The 21,460-nt window shown below is 45.0% G+C and overlaps 1 protein-coding gene across 5 annotated transcripts in view; it reads left to right on the top strand.

Annotated features, from left to right (window-relative positions):
• LOC140714904 (inactive rhomboid protein 2-like) overlaps positions 1–21,460 on the top strand; it is a 95,599-nt gene that overhangs the window by 1,370 nt on the left and 72,769 nt on the right. For all 5 annotated transcript variants that reach the window (XM_073026574.1, XM_073026576.1, XM_073026573.1 and 2 more), the window contains exons 2-4: positions 6,944–7,068; positions 7,814–7,997; positions 8,497–8,697. In XM_073026574.1, coding sequence (XP_072882675.1) covers positions 6,944–7,068; positions 7,814–7,997; positions 8,497–8,697 — 510 coding nt within the window. The remainder of the gene's footprint in view (positions 1–6,943; positions 7,069–7,813; positions 7,998–8,496; positions 8,698–21,460) is intronic.

Below are 21,460 nucleotides of genomic sequence, written 5' to 3'. Positions count from 1 at the left end.
GTAGAGTTTAAACTGGAACTTCTGGGGGTGGGAACCAAACTGAAGAGACAGAGGAAGAGATGGTTGGCTCACAAATAGAGACAATGCGAGAGGAAGGATAAGCAGGTGACAGAGAAAAGACACGCTCAGGCCAATGGTTTGAGCTGTGTCTATTTTAATGCAAGGAGTATTATGAGCAAAGCGGATGAGCTTAAAGAGTGGATCAATATTTAGAGCTATGATGTTGTGGCCATTACAGAGACTTGGATGTCTCAGGAGCAGGAATGGTTACTTTGAGTGCCAGGCTTTAGATGTTTCAGAACGGAGAGCGAGGGAGGCAAAAGAGATCAGTGATCAGAGATGGTGTCACGGCTGCAGAAAAGGAGGAAGTCATGGAGGGATTATCTACAGGGTCTCTGTGGGTGGAAGTTAGGAACAGGAAGGGGTCAATAACTCTACTGGCTGTTTTTTATAGTCCTCCCAGTAGTAACAGGGACATCAAGGAGCAGACAGGGAGACAGATTCTGGAAAGGTGTAATAATAACAGGGTTGTCGTGGTGGAAGATTTTAATTTTCCAAATATTGATTGACATCTCCCTAGAGAAGGGGTTTAGAAGGTGTGGAGTGTGTTAGGTGTGTTCAGGAAGATTCTTGACGCAATATGTAGATAAGCCTACAAGACAAATGGCTGTACTTGATCTGGTATTGGGAAATGAACCTGGTCAGGTGTCTCAATGGGAGATCATTTTGGAGATGGTGATCACAATTCTATCTCCTTTACCATAACATTGGAGAGGGATAGGAACAGACAAGTTTGGAAAGCGCTTAATTGGAATAAGGGGAAATAAGAGGCTATCAGACAAGAATTTAGAAGAATAAATTGGAAACAGATGTTCTCAGATGTATAGAACAAATGTGGCAAATGGTCAGGGGTTATTTGCATGCAGGGGTACAGGAACCGTGGTGTACGAAGGCTATTGTAAATCTAATCAGAAAAAGAAAAGAAAAGCTTACAGAAGGTTCAAAACACTAGGTAATGATAGAGATCTAGAAGATTATAGGGCTAGCAGGAAAGAATTTAAGAATGAAACTAGGAGAGCCAGAAGGGGCTATGAGAAGGCCTTAGCGGACAGGATTAAGGAAAACATCAAGTTGGATAAGTCGCCGGGACCAGACGAAATGTACCCCAGGCTACTGTGGGAGGCGAGAATGGAGATTGCTGAGCCTCTGGCAATGATCTTTGCATCATCAATGGGGACGAGAGAGGTTCTGGAGGATTGGAGGGTAGCGAATGTTGTTCCTTTATTCAAGAAAGGGAGTACAGATAGCCTAGGAAATTATAGACCAGTGAGTATTACCTCAGTGGTTGGTAAGTTAGAACCATAGAACACTACAGCACAGTACAGGCCCTTCAGCTCTCTATGTTGTGTTGACCCATATAATCCTTTAAAAAAAAAGTACTAAACCCACACTACCCCATAACCCTCCATTTTTCTTTCATCCATGTGCCTGTCCAAGAGGCTCTTAAATACCCCTAATGTTTTAGCCTCCACCACCATCCCTGGGAAGTCATTCCAGGCAATCACAACCCTCTGTGTAAAAAAACTTATCCCTGATGTCTCCCCTAAACTTCCCCCCCTTAATTTTGTACCTATGCCCTCTGGTGTTTGCTATTGGTGCCCTGGGAAACAGGCACTGACTATCCACCCTATCTATGCCTCTCATAATCTTGTAGACCTTTATCAAGTCCCCTCTCATTCTTCTATGCTCCAAAGAAAAAAGTCCCAGCTCTGCTAACCTTGCTTCATATGACTTGTTCTCCAATCCAGGCAACATCCTGGTAAATCTCCTCTGCACCCTGTTCATAGCTTCCATATCCTTCCTATAATGAAGTGACCAGAATTGAACACAATACTCTAAGTATGATCTCACCAGAGATTTGTAGATTGCAACATGACCTCTCTACTCTTGAACTCAATCCCCCAGTTAATGAAGCCTAGCATCCCATAGGCCTTCTTAACTACCCTATCAACCTGTGCAGTGACCTTGAGGGATGTACGGATTTGAACCCCAAGGTCCCTTTGTTCATCCACACTCTTAAGTAACTGACCATTAATCTTGTACTCAGTCTTCTGTTTTGTCCTTCCAAAATGCATCACCTCACACTTGTCCAGATTGAATTCCATCTGCCATTTTTCTGCCCAACTCTGCAGCCTGTCTATATCCTCTTGTAACCTTCGACCACCTATAGCTCCATCCACAACTCCTCCAATTTTCATGTCATCCGCAAACTTACTCATCCATCCTTCCACCTCTACATCCAGGTCATTTATAAAAATCACAAATAGCAGGGGTCCCAGGACAGATCCCTGCGGCACTCCACTAGTCACCGACCTCCAGGCAGAATACTTTCCTTCCACAACTACCCTCTGCTATCTTCCTTTAAGCCAATTTTTTATCCAAACAGCCAAGGTTCCACTTATCTCATGCCTCATGACTTTCTGGATGAGTCTCTCATGAGGGACCTTGTCAAATGCTTTGCTAAAGACCACATCCACTGCCCTACCCTCATCAATTTCTTTTGTTACCGCTTCAAAAAACTCAGTCAGGCTCGTGAGGCACGATCTTCCCTTCACAAAGCCATGTTGACTATCCATGAGTAGACTGTACTTCTCCAAATGCTTATAGATCCTATCCTTAAGAATCCTTTCCAGTAGTTTGCATACCACTGATGTAAGACTCACCAGTCTAATGTTCCCAGGTTTCTCCCTATTACCTTTTTCAAACAAGGGAACTACATTTGCCATTCTCCAGTCCTCCGGTACCTCCCCTGCAGCCAAAGAAGATTCAAAGATCATGGCCTATGCTCCTGCGATCTCTTCTCTCAATTCCCACAACAACCTGGGGTGTATCACATCCAGCCCTGGGGATTTATCAATCTTAATGTTTTTAAGAAGATCCAGCACTACTTCTTCCTTAATCTCCACATTGTCCAGCACACAGGCCCGCTCTACTTCGACCTCATCCTGATCAAGATCCTTTTCACTTGTGAGTACTGAAGCAAAGTATTCATTTAGGACCTCCCCAACCTCCTCCGCCTCCAGGCACATGTTGCCCTCTTTATCCTTTAGCGGTCCCACCTTCGTTCTCGTCATCCTCCTATTCTTCACTTACGCATAGAACGCCTTGGGGGTTCTCCTTAATCCTACATGTCAAGGCCTTCTCATGCCCCCTTTGAGCTCTCCTAAGTTCTTTCTTTAACTCCTTCCTGGCTACCCTATATTTCTCATAAGCCCCTCCTACTTCCTGCTTCTTATATCTAACATATGCTTCCTTTTTCCTCTTGACCAGTTGCCTCACATGTTTCGTCAGCCACGGTTCCCTTTTCCTATCATTTTTTCCTTGCCTCAGTGGGACAAACCTATCCTGAACCCAGCTCAAGTGGTCCCTAAACTTCTCCCACATCTGTGCTTTCCCCTTTGAACATCTGTTTCCAATTTACTCACGCTAGTTCCTGCCTCATCCCTTCAAAGTTAGCCCTTCCCCAGTTAAGCACTTTACTATTTTGTCTGATTTTATCCCTTTCCATAGCTATGCTGAAGCTTTATCCCTTTCCATAGCTATGCTGAAGTTGATGGAGAAGATCCTGAGAGACAGGATTTATTAACATTTGGAGAGGTACAATATGATTAGGAATATTTAGCATAGCTTTATCAAAGGCAGATTGGGCTTTATGAGCCTGATTGAATTTTTTGAGGATGTGACTAAACACACTGATGAAGGTTGAGCAGTCAATGTAGTGTATATGGATTTCGGCAAGGCATTTGATAAGGTACCCCATGCAAGGCTTATTGAGAAAGTAAGGAGACATGGGAGTCAAGGGGACCTTGCTTTGTGGATCCAGAATTGGCTTGCCCACAGAAGAGAAAGTGGTTGTAGACGGGTCATATTCTGCATGGAGGTCGGTCACCAGTGGTGTTCCTCAGGGATCTGTTCTGGGACCACTTCTCTTCGTGCTTTTTATAAATGACCTGGATGAGGAAGTAGAGGGACAGGTTACTAAATTTGCTGATGACACAATAGTTGGGGGTGTCATGGATAGTGTGGAGGGCTGTGAGAGGCTACAGCGGGACATTGGTAGGATGCAAAACTGGGCTGAGGGGTGGCAGATGGAGTTCAACCTAGATAAATGTGAGGTGGTTCATTTTGATAGGTCAAATATAATGGCAGAATATAGAATTAATGGTATGACTCTTGGCAGTGTCGAGGATCAAAGGGATCTTGGGATCCGAGAACATAGGACACTCAAAGCTGCTGTGCAGGTTGACTGTGTGGCTAAGAAGGCATATATTGTATTGGCCTTCATCAACCGTGGGATTGAGTTCAAGAGCTGAGAGATAACGTTACAGCTATATAGGACCCTGATCAGACCCCAGTTGGACTACTGTGCTCAGTTCTGGTCACCTCAATACAGGAAGGATGTGGAAACTATAGATAGGGTACAGAGGAGATTTACAAGAATGTTGCCTGGATTGAGGAGCATGCCGTATGAAAATAGGTTGAGTGAACTTGGCCATTTCTCCTTGGAGTGACAGAGGATGAGAGGTGACCTGATAGAGGTGTGTAAGATGATGAGAGGCATTGATCGTGTGGATAGTCAGAGGCTTTTTCCCAGGGCTGAAATGGCTAACATGAGAGGGCACAGTTTTAAGGTGCTTGGAAGTAGATATGTCAGGGGTAACTATTTTATGCAGAGCGGTGAGTGCGTGGAATGGGCCGCTGGTGATGGTGGTGGACGTGAATACAATAGGGTCTTTTAAGAGACTCCCGGATAGGTACATGGAGCTTCAAAAAATAGAAGGCTATGGCTACCCCTAGGTAGTTTCTAAAGTAAGTACATGTTCAGCACAGCATTGTGGGCTGAAGGGCCTATAGTGTGCTGTAGGTTTTCTATGTTCTTACCAACAGAGCCACACCACTGCCTATGCCTTCCTGCCTGTCCATTCAATACAAAGTATATCGTTTGATGTTAAGCTCTCAACTATGTGCTTCTTTCAGCCATGACTCAGTGATGCCCACTACGTCATTGCAACCAGTCTCTCATTGCACCACAAGTTCGTCCACCTTCTTCCGAATGCTACATGCATTTAAATACAGCACCTTCAGTCCCGCATTCTTCGTCCTTTTGAATTTTGCCTCTGTGGTACAATTTAACTCTTTGTTCTGTCTGCATTTAATTCTTGGTTCTGCACCCAGTCATTAGCTTGTTCTTCCTTACATCATGTCATACCCATCATCTACTTGTTAACCTGTAGGCTGATCCTCAGCTCTATCATACTGGCTTCCATCCCCCTGCCATATTAGTATAAACCACTCACAACAGCTCTAGTAAACCTGCCCACAAGAATATTTGCCCTTCTCGGAATCAAATGCAACCTATATCTTTTGTACTGGTCTCACCCCCCAGTAGAGGTCCCAATTATTCAGAAATCTGAATCCCTGTCCCCTGCTCCAATTCCTCAGCCATGCATTTATCTGCCACCTCATTCTATTCCTATCCTCACTGTCGTGTGGCACAGGCAGCAATCCCAAGATTACTACCCTTGAGGTCCTGCTTCTGAGCTTCTTTCCTAACTCCCTGTATTCTTTTATCAGGACCACCTCCCTTTCTCTACCCATATCGTACCACAACTTCTGGCTGTTCACCTCCCTTTTCTGGATATTGTGAACAAATTCAAAAACAATGCAGAATCTGGCACCTGGGAGGCAAACTACCATTTGTGTTTCTTTCTTGTATCCACAGTATTGTCTATCTGTCCCCCTAACTAAAGAGTATCATATTACCTCTGCCATCCTCTTCAGTTCCCTACCCTTCTAAGACACAGGGCCAGGCTCAGTGCCAGAAGCACAGCTGCTGTTGCTTCCCCCCAGGTAGGTCTCTCCCCTTCCCCAACAGTACTCAAAATGGAGTACTTATTGTTGAAGAGGATGGAACACAAGTGCCTTTATTTGACGTTCTCCCTTCCCTCGCCTGATAGTCACCCATTTATCTGTCTCCTGTAGCCTTGGGGTGACTACTTTCCTGTAGCTCGGTCTATCACTGCTTCACTTTCCCTAACAAGCTGAAAGTCATCGAGCTGCAACTCCAGTTTCCTAACACAGTCTTTAAGGAGCTGCATCTTGATGCACCTTGTGAGATGTGGTCATCGGGGAGGCTGGTAGTCTCCCAGAAATCCCACATCTGACACCCAGAACAGAACACCAGCTCTGTAGTCATGCCCCCTATTCTCTCAAGAGTTAAATAAGAAAAAAGAAATAAGAAACAATGAATGAACTTACCTACTTTCCTTACTTCCACCTGTTCTTGCTGAAGCCCTGCTGAGCCAAAGGCTTACCACTCTGACTCATGCCACTCCAACAATGACCACTCCGCTAGATGGTGCCCCTCTTTTATGGAGACTGGGTTTTTAAAGCTCTTCACTAGAAGTGATTGGGAATGCTTCTCCTGTGTCTGCGCCAGGCTCCAATCAAAGACTCCTGTTGAAGAATGACCTGTTTTTTAAAGCTTTCCTGCCCTCTGGGGCATGGTGCCTCCTGTCCCTAGGGGCCGCGTAACCCCTTGCCCCACTGGAACCATGTTACCTCCTGCCCTCTGCTCCCAGTGATTTGTGACAACACTCTGAGATGCCTCTTGATTAGGAACTCACAATTTATCACATCACAATTCTCTCTCCCATTGGTCACACTTGTGTGCCCTGAGTTTCAGAAGCTGTGATGGAGCACAGGTTCCTGGGGACAGTCTATGGGGAATGTGTGTGACTAATTGAGAGTGTGAGGTGTGAGGTTGAGCAAGGGTTGGCTGTTTGGGATCAGAGCATGGAGTGGTGGCATCAATCACCCCTTGTGCCACAGGATAAAGGAGACTTATGATCATTTGTTAATTAATAGTTAGATTCTTTTACAGAAATGGAGACCAACTCTATTCCAAAGTTTCAGTGTGCCAGAGGTCACATTCTCCACTCAGAGCAGCCTGTTGACACAGCAGCGAGGATTCAGGCGGAAAGAATCTGTCCCACAGGCAGTCCGCAGGTAAATGGCCACCCACACACGAGGTAGGAGCTTGCACTGGGCACTACGGATATTTAATGGACATGTGGGCAGGATGAGGTCACAGCAAAGGCACGGTCCAGGGTAATGGTAATTTATTCATGAACACAGAGGACAGATCTGGAATATAAATAAGCATATGAACATCAAAACACATCAACTGGAGGAGATTCAGCTCCTCATGCCCACACTGTGAGACTTGGTGACTCTGTATCGTGTTGTCATGCAATAATCTTATCTGTGAAGTGCCAATCAATGCTCTCAGTTCACTGTCTTACTTATCAAAGTCCCCACATTCATATCATTGTCCCTTTCTTGCTTTCTCACCCCTCTCCACTCCATCTCTCCTGGTCTCTCTCTCTGCCTCTCCCTCCTACACTCTCACCCTCTCACTCCTACCCCCACCCCCACATCCCACCATCATTTCCTCTATTTGTTAATCTGGCTTCCCAGTTTGTACATATTTTCTATTTGATCCACATCCTCTTCACACTGACACTGCTGAGCAGGTAGGCAAGTTTCTCCTGGATATCGTTGAGCAGAGGGTCTCCTCAGGACGTGGCAAAGTTCACTGAATGTTGTAACATAAACGATTCATATTGGCCTGCACTGTTTCCCACCTAGGACTCTGGCCACAGTCCATTTGTCCCTTCTTTCCTGAGCTTCCCTCTCTACTGGCTGCGGCATGTCTAACACAGTTTCTAATTGGCTGATGTATTGATGGTAGGGATACAGCCGAATGGTTTGGTGTGGGAACAGACGATGATCTGCTACACCATTGGCAGCGACAGAGTTGGAGACATTGTCAGCAGCGGTACGGGAACCTGAAAGCCCCATTCCAGAGGAAGGCTGGACTCTCCAGTGTGGACTCTGCCTCCATCCCAGCACTGGCCTCTCTGAGAACACCCACGGTACGTCCAATCTCCATGATCCAGCCACACCTTCAGGTCTGGCATTACTGGTATCCCTTCCACATAATTCCTGTCTGCTTAGACCTGTGCTGCTCAAGCGTTCCCCCAGAGACACTATTTAGTCTTGCTCTTCCAAAGCTTAAGCTGTGAATGGAGATCGGGTCAGGGCTCAGAACTGGGACAAGGCATTGTGAGGTGAGGTCAGAGTGTGGGTGGAGATTGGGGCAAGGCTCAGACTGGGACTAGACTCTGGGATGGGGTCAGAGTGTAGGTGGAGATTGGGGCAGGGCTCAGACTGCGACTGGACACTGGGATGGGGTCAGTGTGTGGGTGGAGTTTTGGGCAGGGCTCATACTGGGACTGGACACTGGGATGGGGTCAGTGTGTGGATGGAGATTGGGGCAGGGCTCAGATTGGAACTGGACACTGGGATGGAGTCAGGATTGTGTTTTGGGGTTCAGCAGATCCCTGTTGATGTCTCATATTTCTTTATTCTCAGGTGGCTGATTCTTCCTTCCAGGGCCAAAGTTCCCAGTATTCCAACACCACAGATCAATGTCTCACCCTGCTCCCAAGTCCCACACCTCAAACTGCACTGGGTTCATTTGGAAATGTTCACAGCGAATGTTGCCGATTTCCTCCCAGGAAAAGGGACTCTGTTGTCCGGATGAGTCTTCGAGCAGCAACTGCTGTCCTTACGGTGAGAGGGCTGTGCATATGTGCATGTGCATGTGGCATCCATGGCCAATTATTTTAATTACTATCCCCATTCCCATTCCAACTTACCAGTCCATGGCCTCCTCTCCTGCCATAATGAGGATGAATTCCTCATATTCTGTCTGGGTAGCATCCAATCTGATGGTATAAATATCAATTTCTCTAACTTCATATAACCATTCCCCTCCCCCTTCCTCCTCCTTCCATTTCCCATTCTGCCCACCTCTCTCAACCCTTTTCTTCTTCTTACCTGCCCATGATCTTCCTCTGGATCTCTTGTTTTCTTTCTCCTATGGTCCACTCTCCTCTCTTATCAGATTTCTTCTTCTTCAGCCCTATTTCTCTTCCACCTATCACGTCCCAGCTTCTTATTTCAAACCCTCCAACCCACCTACCTTACGTTTAACCTGGTCTCACCTATCACCTTGCACTTCTGTTTGTACTCCTTCCTCTTCCTCCACATTCTTACTTTGGCCTCAGCCACTGATGAGAGGTCTCAGCCTGAAAAGTCAACTGTTCATTCTTCACCATAGATGCTGCCTGGCCTGCTGAGTTCCTCCATCATTTCATGTGTGTTGCTCTAAATTTCCAGCATCTGCAGAATCTTGTGCGCGTCTGTATCTGTGTCTGCGCGTGTGTTGCACCTGAACTAGAGGGCGTTCAATACTGACACGAGGAGATTTGTTAGAGCTGTTGGGGAGGGTTTAAACTAATTTAGCAGGGAGATGGAAACAAGTGAAGGGACTCAAGATAGGACAGATGGTAAAAAGCAAAGATAGCATGCAGTCAGACTGTCAGGAATGGCAGGCAGATGATAGGACAAAATTGCAGCCTAAAGGTTGAGTATCAGTGTGTTAAGGATGCAAAATCAAAAAGGGTGGCAAATGCAGTACTCAAAGTGTTATATCTCAATGCACAGAGTATGAGAAATAAGGTGGATGATCTTGCTGCAATTTTACAGATTGCTTGGTCTGATGTTGTAGCTGAAGGATGGTTGTAGTTGGGAGCTGAATGTCCAGGGTTACGCATTACATTGGATGGAAGGAAGGTAGACAGAAGGAGTGGTGTGGCTCTGCTGGTAAAGAATGGCATTAAATCAGTAGAAAGATGCGACATAGGATGGGAAGATGTTGAATCCTTGTGGGTTGAGTTAAGAAACTGCAAGGGTAAAAGACGTAGTTGGCAGTTATATAGAGGCCTCCCAACAGTGGCTGGGATGTGGACCACAGATTACAACAGGAAATAGAAAAGGAGATCAGCTATACTGGATTGTGTGTTATGTAATGAACCAGAGGTGATTAGGGAGCTTCAGCTAAAAGAACCCTAAGGAGGCAATGATCACAATATGATTGAGTTCAGCTTGAAATTTGTTAGGGAGAAAGTAAAGTCTGATGTAGCAGTATTTCAGTATTTGAGAGGAGAGCTGGCCGAAGTAAATTGGAAGGAGATGCTGGCAGGGATGACAGCAGATCAGCAATGGTACAAGTTTCTGGGGAAAATGAGGAATGTGCAGGGTAGGTGTATTCCAAAAAAAGATTACTCAGATGACAAAATAGAACAACCATGGCTGACAAGGGAAGTTAAAACTAATGTAAAAGCAGAACATACAACAAAGCAAAAATTAGTGGGAAGATAGAGTATTGAGAGACTTTCAAAAACCTTCAGAAAGCAAATAAAATAATGATTAAGAGGGAAAAGATGAAATATGAATGCAATCTAGCAAACAATATCAAAGTGGATAGAAAAAGCTGTTTGAAGTATGTAAAAAATAAAATAAAGATGAGAGTGAATTTAGGACTACTAGAAAATGAGGCACAGGTTTTCAGAGCCTTACCAGGCACTCTGTTGGGGCTTTCTGCCTTGCAGTTCATCCTCTTTGGTTGGTAAGATAGATATTTTATTGATCCCAAAGGAAATTGCAGTGTCACAGTGTTATTACAAGTGCACAGATATACAAATATCAGAAGAGAAGTAAGAAAGAATAAAAAAAAGTTACCTGAAACAATCTAACAGGAGGGGAGTGTCATTGGCTATAGGTTGACTCATTATAGATCCTAATGGCTGAGGGTAAGAATGACCTCATAGTGCTTTTTGGAGCAGTGCATTTGTATTAGTCTATTACTAAAAGTGGCTCCTCTGTTCAGTCAAGGTGCCGTGAAGAGGGTGAGAAATATTGTCCAGAATTGTCAGGATTTTCTGTAGAGTCCCTTGTTCTACCACAGCCTCCAGTGTGTCCAGTTTGATTCCTATAACAGAGCCAGCCTGTTTAATTAGTTTATTGAGTATGTTGGCACTAACCATGTTGATGCCATTGCCCCAGCACATCACTGTATACAAGATTGTAGTGGTGACAAGACTGATAGAACATGTGAAGGTGATGCATGCATACTCCAGAAGACCTCAGTCTCCTCAGGAAGTAGATGTGACTCTGGCCCTGCTTGTACACAACCTCTGTGTTTGTGCTCCACTCAAGTCTGTCATCCAGGTGCACCCCCAAATATTTGCAGGTCCTCACCACATCCACATCCTCACTGTCAATAGTAACAGGGAGCAGTGCAGGCTGAGTCCTCCTAAGGTCCATCACCATCTTACTTGTCTTACTGATGTTAAGCTGCAGATGATTCAGCCTGCACCATTTGACAGTCCTTCACCAGGGTCATGTATTCATCCTCCATCCTCCCTTTATATACCCAACTATTGCTGATTCATCAGAGAATTTCTGCAGTTGACATGACTGTTGTATCTAAAGTCTGAGGTATACAGGTTAACAGGAAGGGAGCTAATACAGTCCTCTGTGGGGCTCCAGTGCTGCTTATTGCCACATCTGACACACAGCTCTGAAGGCACACAAACTGTGGTCTGCCAGCCAGGTAGGCAATTATCCAGGATACAATGGCTGTGCCAGCCTGCATTGAATGGAGCTTTTCCCCCAGCAGTGAGGGCTGTATGGTATTGAAGGCATTTGAGACATCAAAAAAAAACATGATCCTCACAGTGCTTCCCTGTTTGTCTAAATGGGTCTGTTCAGCAGGCAGATGACAGCATTGTCAACTCCAACGTACCCCTGGTAGGCAAAGTGCAGGAGATTGAGGGTGATCTGACCATAGGTCAGAGGTGAGTCGGGATCAGCCTCATCAGATCTTCATGATGTTGCAATATTACAGATTGCCAAGTATGATGTTGTGGCCATCACTGTATAGTGGCTGAAGGATGGTTGTAGTTGGGAACTGAATGTTCAAGATTACATGCTATATCAGAGGGAAAGGAAGGTTAGGCAGACGGGGTGGTGTGGCTCTACAGGTAAAGAATGGCATCGAATCAGTAGAAAAATGTGACATAGGATCGGAAGATGTTGAATCCTTGTGGGTTGAGTTAAAACATTGCAAAGGTAAAAGGGATGTTGATGGCAGTTATATACGGGCCTCCCAAAAGTGGCTGGGAGGTGGACCACAGGTTACAGTAAGAAATACAAAAGGCGAGTCAAAAGGGTAATATTATGGCAGTCATGGGAGATTTTAACATGCAGGTCGATTGGGAAAATTAGGTTGGTAATGGATCTCAAGAGAGTGAGTTTGTTGAATGCCTAAGAGATGGCTTTTTAAAGCAGTTTGTTGTTGAGCCTAGTAGGGGATCAGCTGTACTGGATTGGTTGTTATGTAATAAACCAGAGGCGATTAATGATCTTAAGGTTAAAGAACCCTTAGGAATCAGTGATCACAATATGACTATGTTCAACTTGAAATTTGATAGGGAGGAAGTCTGATGTAGCAGTATTTCAGTGGAGTAAGGGAAATTACAGTGCTATGAGAGAGGAGTTGGCCAAAGTAAATTGGAAGGAGCTGCCTGCAAGGGATGACAGCAGAGCGGCAATGTTGTACATTTCTGGGAAAAATGAGGAAGGTGCAAGACATGTGTATTCCAAAAATGAAGAAATACTCAAATGGTAAAATAGTACAACCGTGCTGACAAGGGAAGTCAAAGCTATTGTAAGTGCAAAAGAAAGAGCATGCAACAAAGCAAAAATTAGTGGAAAGATTAAATAGAGAAAGCTTGGATTGGATCAGCCATGATCTTGTTGAATGGCGGAGCAGGCTTGAGGGGCCGATTGGCCTACTCCTGCTCCTATCTCTTATGTTCTATGTTTGTTCTTGTAGACAGTGCAAGAGGGAGGATAGGTGAGTGATAGAGAAAGGACATGCTCAGACCAAAGACTTGAGATGTGTCTATTTTAATGCAAGGAGTGTTGTGAACAAAGCGGATGAGCTTAGTGCATGGATCAGTACTTGGAGACATGATGTGTTGGCCATTACAGAGACTTGGATGTCTCAGCGACAGGATGGGTTACTTCAAGTGCCGGGTTTTAGATGTTTCAGAAAGGTCAGGGAGGGAGGCAAAAGAGGTGGGGACATGGCACTGTTGATCAGAGATAGTGTCATGTCTGCAGAAAAGGTGGACACCATGGAGGGATTGTCTACGGAGTCTCTGTGGGTGGAGATTAGGAACAGGAAGGGGTCAATAACTCGGTGTTTTTTATAGGCTGCCCAATAGTAACAGGAATATCGAGAAGCAGGTAGGGAAACAGCTCCTGGAAAAGTGTAATAATAAGAGTTGTCGTGATGGGAGATTTCAATTTCCCAAATATCAATTGGCATCTCCCTAGATCAAGGGGTTTAGATGGGATGGAGTTTGTTAGGTGTGTTCAGGAAGATTTCTTGACACAATATGTAGATAAGCCTACAAGAGGAGAGGCTGTACTTGATCTGGTATTGGGAAATGAACCTGGTCAGGTGTCAGATCTCTCGGTGGGAGAGCAGTTTGGAGATAATGATCATAATTCCATCTCCTTTACAATTGCATTGAAGAGAGATAGGAACAGATAAGTTAGAAAAGCATTTAATTGGAGTAAGGGTAATTATGAGGCTATCAGGCAGGAAATTGGAGGCTTAAATTGGAAACAGATCTTCTCAGGGAAAAGTACAGAAGAAATGTGGCATATATTTAGGGGATATTTGTGTAGAGTTCTGCATAGGTACATTCCAATGAGACAGGGAAGTTATGGTAGTGTACAGGAATCGTGGTGTACAAAGGCTGTTGTAAATCTAGTCAAGAAGAAGAGTTTACAAAAGGTTCAGAGAGCTAGGTAATGTAAGAGATCTAGAAGATTATAAGGCTACTAGAAAGGAGCTTGAGAAGAAAATTAGGAGAGCCAGAAAGAGCCATGAGAAGGCGTTGGCAGGCAGAATTAAGGAAAACCCCAAGGCATTCTACAAGTATGTGAAGAGCAAGAGGATAAGACGTGAAAGAATAAGACCTATCAAGTGTGACAGTGGGAAAGTGTGTATGGAACCGTAGGAAATAGCAGAGGTACTTAATCAATACTTTACTTCAGTATTCACTATGGATCTCAGTGATTGTAGTGATGACTTGCAGCAGACTGAAAAGCTTGAGCATGTAGATATTAAGAAAGAGGATGTGCTGGAGCTTTTGGAAAGCATCAAGATAGAGAAGTCGCCGGGACCAGATGAAGTGTACCCCAGGCTACTGTGGGAGGTGAGGGAGGAGATTGCTGAGCCTCTGGCGATGATCTTTGCATCATCAATGGGGACGGGTGAGGTTCTGGAGGATTGGAGTGTTGTGGATGTTATTCCTTTATTCAAGAAAGGGAGTAGAGATTATAGACAAGTGAGTCTTACCTCAGTGGTTGGTAAGTGATGGAGAAGATCCTGAGAGGCAGGATTTATGAACATTTGGAGAGGTATAATATGATTAGGAGCAGTCAGCATGGCTTTATCAAGGGCAGGTCATGCCTTACGAGCCTGATTGAATTTTCTGAGGATGTGACTAAACACATTGATGAAGGACGAGCAGTAGATGTACTGTATATGGATTTTAGCAAGGCATTTGATAAGGTACCCCATGCAAGGCTTATTGAGAAAGTAAGGAGGCATGGGATCCTAGGGGACATTGCTTTGTGGATCCAGAACTGGCTTGCATACAGAAGGCAAAGAGTGGTTGTAGACGGGTCATATTCTGCATAGAGGTCAGTCACCAGTGAAGTGCCTCAGGGATATGTTCTGGGACCCTTACTCTTTGTGACTTTTATAAATGACCTGGATGAGGAAGTGGAGGAATGGGTTAGTGAGTTTGCTGATGACACAAAGGTTGGAGGTGTTGTGGATAGAGTGGAGAGCTGTCAGAGGTTACAGCAAGACATTGATATAACCATAGGACAATTACAGCACGGAAACAGGCCATCTCGGCCCTTCTAGTCTGTGCTGAATGCTTACTCTCACCTAGTCCCACCGACCTGCACTCAGCCCATAACCCTCCATTCCTTTCCTGTCCATGTACCTATCCAATTTTACTTTAAATGACAATATCGAACCTGCCTCTACCACTTCTACTGGAAGCTCGTTCCACACAGCTACCACTCTCTGAGTAAGGAAATTCCCCCTCGTGTTACCCCTAAACTTTTGCCCCCTAACTCTCAACTCACATCCTCTTGTTTGAATCTCTCCTACTCTCAATGGAAAAAGCCTACCATTTACCATGTATGTCCTATTTTGATTAGTCCTACCAAAATGTAGCACCTCACACTTATCAGCAATAAACTCCATCTGCCATCTTTCAGTCCACTCTTCTAACTGGACTAAATCTCTCTGCAAGCTTTGAAAACCTACTTCATTATCCACAACGCCACCTATCTTAGTATCATCTGCATACTTACTAATCCAATTTACCACCCCATCATCCAGATCATTAATGTAAATGACAAACAACATTGGACCCAGTACAGATCCCTGAGGCACACCACTAGTCACTGGCCTCCAACCTGACAAACAGTTATCCACCACTACTCTCTGGCATCTCCCATCCAGCCACTGTTGAATCCATTTTACTACTTCAATATTAATACCTAACGATTGAACCTTCCTAACTAACCTTCTGTGTGGAACCTTGTCAAAGGCCTTACTGAAGTTCACATAGACAATATCCACTGCTTTAGCCTGGTCAACTTTCCTCGTAACCTCTTCAAAAAATTCAATAAGGTCAAACATGACTTTCCACGCACAAATCCATGTTGACTGTTCCTAATCAGACCCTGTCTATCCAGATAATTATATACCTGTACACCATCTCTAAGAATACTTTCCATTAATTTACCACTGACGTCAAACTTACAGGCCTATAATTGCTAGGTTTACTCTTAGGACCTTTTTTAAGCAATGAAACCACATGAGCAATACACCAATCCTCTGGCACCATCCCCGTTTCTAATGACATTTGAAATATTTCTGTCAGAGCCCCTGCTATTTCTACACTAACTTTCCTCAAGGTCCTAGGGAACATCCTGTAGGAGCTGGAGACTTATCCACTTTTATATTCCTTAAAAGTGTCAGTACTTCCTCTTCTTTAATCATCATAATTTCCATAACTTCCCTACTTGTTTTCCTTACCTTACACAATTCCATATCCTTCTCCTTAGTGAATACCGAAGAAAAGAAATTGTTCAAAATCTCCCCCATCTCTCTTGGCTCCACACATAGCTGTCCACTATGGACTATAGTATGGGCTTCCCAGTCTATGTGTGGAAAATTAAATCTCCCACGATCACAACCCTGTGCTTAATACAAATATTTGCTGTCTCCTTACAAATTTGCTCCTCCAATTCTGGCTCCCCATTAGGTGGTCTATAATACACCCCTATAAGTGTTACTACACTTTTCCCATTCCTCAATTCCACCCAAGTGGCCTCCTAGATGAGCCCTCTAATCTATCCTGCCAGAGCACCGTTGTAATACTTTCTCTGACAAGCAATCCAACACCTCCCCCTCTTGTCCCTCCGATTCTATCACTCCTGAAGCAACGAAATCCAGGAATATTTAGTTGCTAATCACACCCCTCCTGCAACCATGTTTCACTAATAGCTACAATATCATATTTCCAGGTTATCAATCCATGCTCTAAGCTCATCCACCTTTCTTGCAATGCTCCTAGCATTAAAATAAATGCATTTAAGAAATTTTCCACCTCTTACTCTCTGTTTATCACTAACTGTGCAAACAACTTTACTATCTTCTTTTTCTTCCTACATCTGTTCCTACACTCTGGTTCCCCTCCCCCCTTGTATCTAGTTTAAATCCACTGGAGCCTCTCTAGCAAACCTACCTGCAAGAATATTTGTCCCCCTCCAGTTCAGATGTAAACTGTCCCACTGGAATAGGTCCCACCTTCCCTGGAAAACTGCCCAATTATCAATAAATCTGAAGCCCTCCCTCCTGCACCATGTCTTCAGCCACATGTTGATCTGCGCTATCTTACTATTTCTAAACCCGCCTGCACGTGGCTCTGATAACAATCCTGAGATTGCTATCTTGGAGGTCCTGTCCTTTAGTCCCTACATGAACCACGACATCCGGCTGCTCACCCTCCCTCTTGAGAATACTGTGAACTCGATCCGAGATATCACGGACCCTGGCACCAGGGAGGCATCCAGGATTCTCGATCTCTTCCACGGAAATCTCCTATCTGTCCCCCTAACTATCGAATCCCCTATCTCTACTGCTCTCCTCTTTTCCCTCCTTCCTTTCTAAGCTGAGGGTCCAGTCTCGGTGCCAGAAACGCAACCACTGCAATTTGTCCCTGGTAGGTCGTCCCCATCAACAGTATCCAAAATGATATACTTATTATAGGTGGGAACGGCCACAGGTGTGCTCTGCTCATTCTGTCTATTCCCCTTCCCTCTCCTGACAGTCACACAGCTACCTGTCTCCTGACTCTTAGAGGTGACTATCTCCCTGTAACTCCTGTTTATTTCTGCCTCTGCCTCCCGAATGATCCGAAGTTCATCCAGCTCCAGCTCCAGTTCCCTAACTCGGTTTGTCAGGAGCTGCAGCTGGATGCACCTTTTGCAGGTGTAGTCATCAGGGACAATTGTTCTCGCCCTGACTTCCCACATACTGCAAATGGAGCACTCGACTGCCCTAACTGTTGCCTCCATTACCTACCCCTAAGTTAATTAGATTAATTAAAGGAGCTTACCCAACCTTACCTGAATGGGAGCAAGCTCGTCCTCAGCCTCTCGAGCCAAAGCCTTCCTACTCTGTCTCTCTCTACTCTGTCGCCCGCTACTACGTCACCCACTCTGTTAATCTGCTCACTTTTTAACTCTCCCGCTGCCTCATGGGCCGACTTTCACGCGCTTGCGCAGTGGTGCCCCATTCAACTGCCGAAGAAATGATAGGATGCAAAACTGTGCTGAGAAGTGGCAGATGGAGTTCAACCCAGATAAATATGAAGTGGTTCATCTTGGTAGGTCAAATATGATGGCAGAATATAGTACTAATGGCAAAACCCTTGGCAGTGTGGAGGATCAGAGGGATCTTGGGGCCCAAGTCCATAGGTCACTCAGAGCAGCTGCGCAGGTTGACTCTGTGGTTAAGAAGGTGTACGGTGTACTGGCCTTCATCAATTATGGAATTGAATATAGGAGCCGAGAGGTAATGTTGCAGCTATATAGGACCCTGGTCAGACCCCACTTGGAGTACTGTGCTCATTTCTGGTTGCCTCACTATATGAAGGATGTGGAAGCCATAGAAAGGGTGCAGAGGAGATTTACAAGGATGTTGGCTGTGTTGGGGAGCATGCCTTATGAAAATAGGTTGAGTGAACTTGGCCTTTTCTTCTTGGAGCGACAGAGGATGAGAGGTGACCTGATAGAGGTATACAAGATGATGAGAGGCATTGATCGTGTGGATAGTCAGAGGCTTTTTCCCAGGTCTGACATGGTTGCCACAAATGGACACAGGTTTAAGGTGCTGGGGAGTAGGTACAGAGGAGATGTCAGGGGTAATTTTTTTTACACAGAGAGTGGTGAGTGCATGGAATGAGCTGCCAGCAATGGTGGTGGAGGCGGGTACGATAGGGTCTTCTAAGAAACTTTTGGATAGGTACATGGAGCTTAGAAAAATAGAGGGCTATAGGTAAGCCTAGTAACCTCTAAGGTAGGGACGTGTTCGGCACAACTTTGTGGGCTGAAGTGTCTGTATTGTGCTGTAGGGGACAAGGAGATGGCTGATGAACTAAGTTCATGCGTCAGTCTTCACTGTGGAAGCAACTAGCAGTATGCCTGATGATGTAGTACGTGAAGGAGGACAAGTGGGTGCAGTTACTGTTACAAGAGAGAAGGTGCTCAAAAAGCTGAAAGCCCTAAAGGTACATAAGTCACCCGGAGCAGAGGAACTGCTCCCTAGGGTTCTGAAAGAAGTAGCATTTGAGATTGTGGTGGCATTAAAAATGATTTTTCAAAGATCATTGGAATCTGGCATGGTTCCAGAGGACTGGAAGATTGCAAATGTTACTCCATTCTTTAAGAAAGGAGGAAGGCAGCAGAAAGGAAATAAGAGACCAGTTAGCCTGACCTCAGTGGTTGGGAAGATGTTAGAGTCACTTGCTAAGGATGAGGTGATGGAGTACTTGGTGATACAGGACAAGATAGTACAAAGTCAGTATGGTTTTCTTCAGGGAAAATCCTGCCTGACGAACCTCTTGGAATCAGCGCCGGACTCTGGAATGAAGATTCCCAAGTTAGAATCCAGTCAGCCACTCCCAGACATGCTTTCCATCCGTGCTGGTTGAGTGTCGAGCTCGCAACTTGGCCTCGTAAAAAAAAACAACACTATGCTGTGAGAAGGATGTGGGGGACCACTCATAGAATCTTTCCTCCAAGACAACCACTTGAAAAAATAAGTGGTCGCTGAGGCTCTGGTAGAGTATGGCACACAAAAAAAACAAGTAGGATAGATAGAGGGAATGCAATGGATGTTGTATATTTGGATTTTCAGAAGGCCTTTGACAAGGTCCCACACATGACGCTGCTTACCAAGTTAAGAGTCCACAGTATTGCTAGTATCTTTCCTGTAATTGAATTTATTTTTATCTTATGTCCATTCCACAACAGAGCTGCATTATGACTCTGTCACAATGTACAAACATGTGAATTTATAAGTCTAATGGCTTGTAGAAAGAAGATGTCCTGCATCTTGTTGGTCTTGGCTTTAATGCTACGGTACCATTGGCCAGATGGAAGCAGCTGGAACAGTTCATGGTTGGGGTGACTGGTGTCCCTGATGATATTCCAGGCCTCCTTTCTGCACCTGCTGTTATAATATCTTCAGTGGAGGGAAGTTCACATCCACAGATGCTCTGGGCTATTCGTACCACTATCTGCAGTGTCCAGCAATCAAGGTTGGTGCAGTTCTTCTACCAGGCAGTGATACAGCCAGTCAGGATGCTCTCAGCGGTGCCCCTGCAGAAGGTCTTGAGGATTTAGGGGTCATGCTGAACTTCTTCAGTTACCTGAGGGAGAAGAGACACTGTTGTGCTTTCTTTTTTTGCCACAAAGCTGGTGTGTACAGTCCAAGTGAGATCTTCGGTGATATGTATACCAAAGAACTTGAAACTGCTCACCCTCTCAACTGCAGTCCCATTGATGTTGATTGGAGTAAGTCCGTCTCTTTCCTCCTGTAATTCACAATCAGCTGTTTTGTTTTTTTGGAAATTGAGGGAGAAGTTGTTATCCTAGCACCACTGTGTCAGGGTGTTAACCTCTCCTCTGAAGGCTCTCTTGTCACCGCTGGAAATAAGGCCGATCAAAGCTGTATCATCTGCAAATTTGATCAGCAGATTGGAGCTGTGTGTGGCAGCACAGTTGTGGGTGTAAAGGAAGTAGAGGAGGGGACTCAAGACACAACCCTGGCGGGCACCTGTTTTGAGGGTCAGAGGAGCAGAGGTGAGGGAGCCCATCCTTGCCACCTATTGGTGATCTGATAGGAAGTCTAGGATCCAGCTGTAGTAGGGGGTGCAGGCCGAGGTCTCTGAGCTTCTTGTCAAGTCTGGAGGGAATTATGGTGTTGAATGCTGAACTGTAGTCCAAGAACAGCATTCTAATTTATGCATTTCGCTTCTCCAGGTGAGTGAGGATGGTGTGTAGTGCTATGGCTATGGTATCATCAGAAGACCAGTTCCATCGGTAGCTGAATTGTAGGGGATCCAGTATGGGTGGTAGCATGCTTTAGATGTAGTTTTTAACCAGACTCTCAAAGCACTTGCTTAAAATTGAGGTGACTGTGACAGGGCGCCAATCATTCATGCATGCTACCTTGGTTTTCTTAGGTCCAGCGACAATGATGGATGATTTGAAACAGGAGGGCACTACACACTGGGAGAGGGAGAGATTAAAAATGTCCGTAAACACACCAGCCAGCTGTTCAGCACACCCTTTCAGGATCTGATGATAACAATATCATCAGCTCTATTAAGCAGTCTCATGTGCAGCATCTTGTCAAAGGCCTTCTGAAAATCCAAGTAAACAGCATCCACTGATCTCCTTTGTCTATCCTGCCTGTTATTTCCTCAAAGAATTCTAATATATTTGTCAGGTAAGATTTTTCCTTGAGGAAACCATACTGACTACAGCCAAAGTTATCATTTGCCTCCAATTACCCCAAAACCTCATCCTTAATTTTTTTACTGATCGGGGAAAAGAGGCGAGACTGCACAGGTGCGTGACGTAGCATGCCAAAGGTTTAAAAAAAGACCGCCATATACAGTAGCCATCGTCGGAGTGAACTAAGTCAGAGTGGGATGGCTTTGACTCAACAGGCTTCGGCGTGAACAGGCAGAGGTGAGGGTAGGCTCCGGTAAGTTTTGTTTTGATTGTTTAGAGTAGAGTGAATGCCAGGCAG

Source organism: Hemitrygon akajei, chromosome 22, assembly GCF_048418815.1.
Source record: "Hemitrygon akajei chromosome 22, sHemAka1.3, whole genome shotgun sequence".
In the NCBI taxonomy this organism is placed as follows: Eukaryota; Metazoa; Chordata; class Chondrichthyes; order Myliobatiformes; family Dasyatidae; genus Hemitrygon; species Hemitrygon akajei.
Note: the sequence above shows the minus strand (reverse complement) of the source record. Positions and strands in the feature narration are given on the sequence as shown.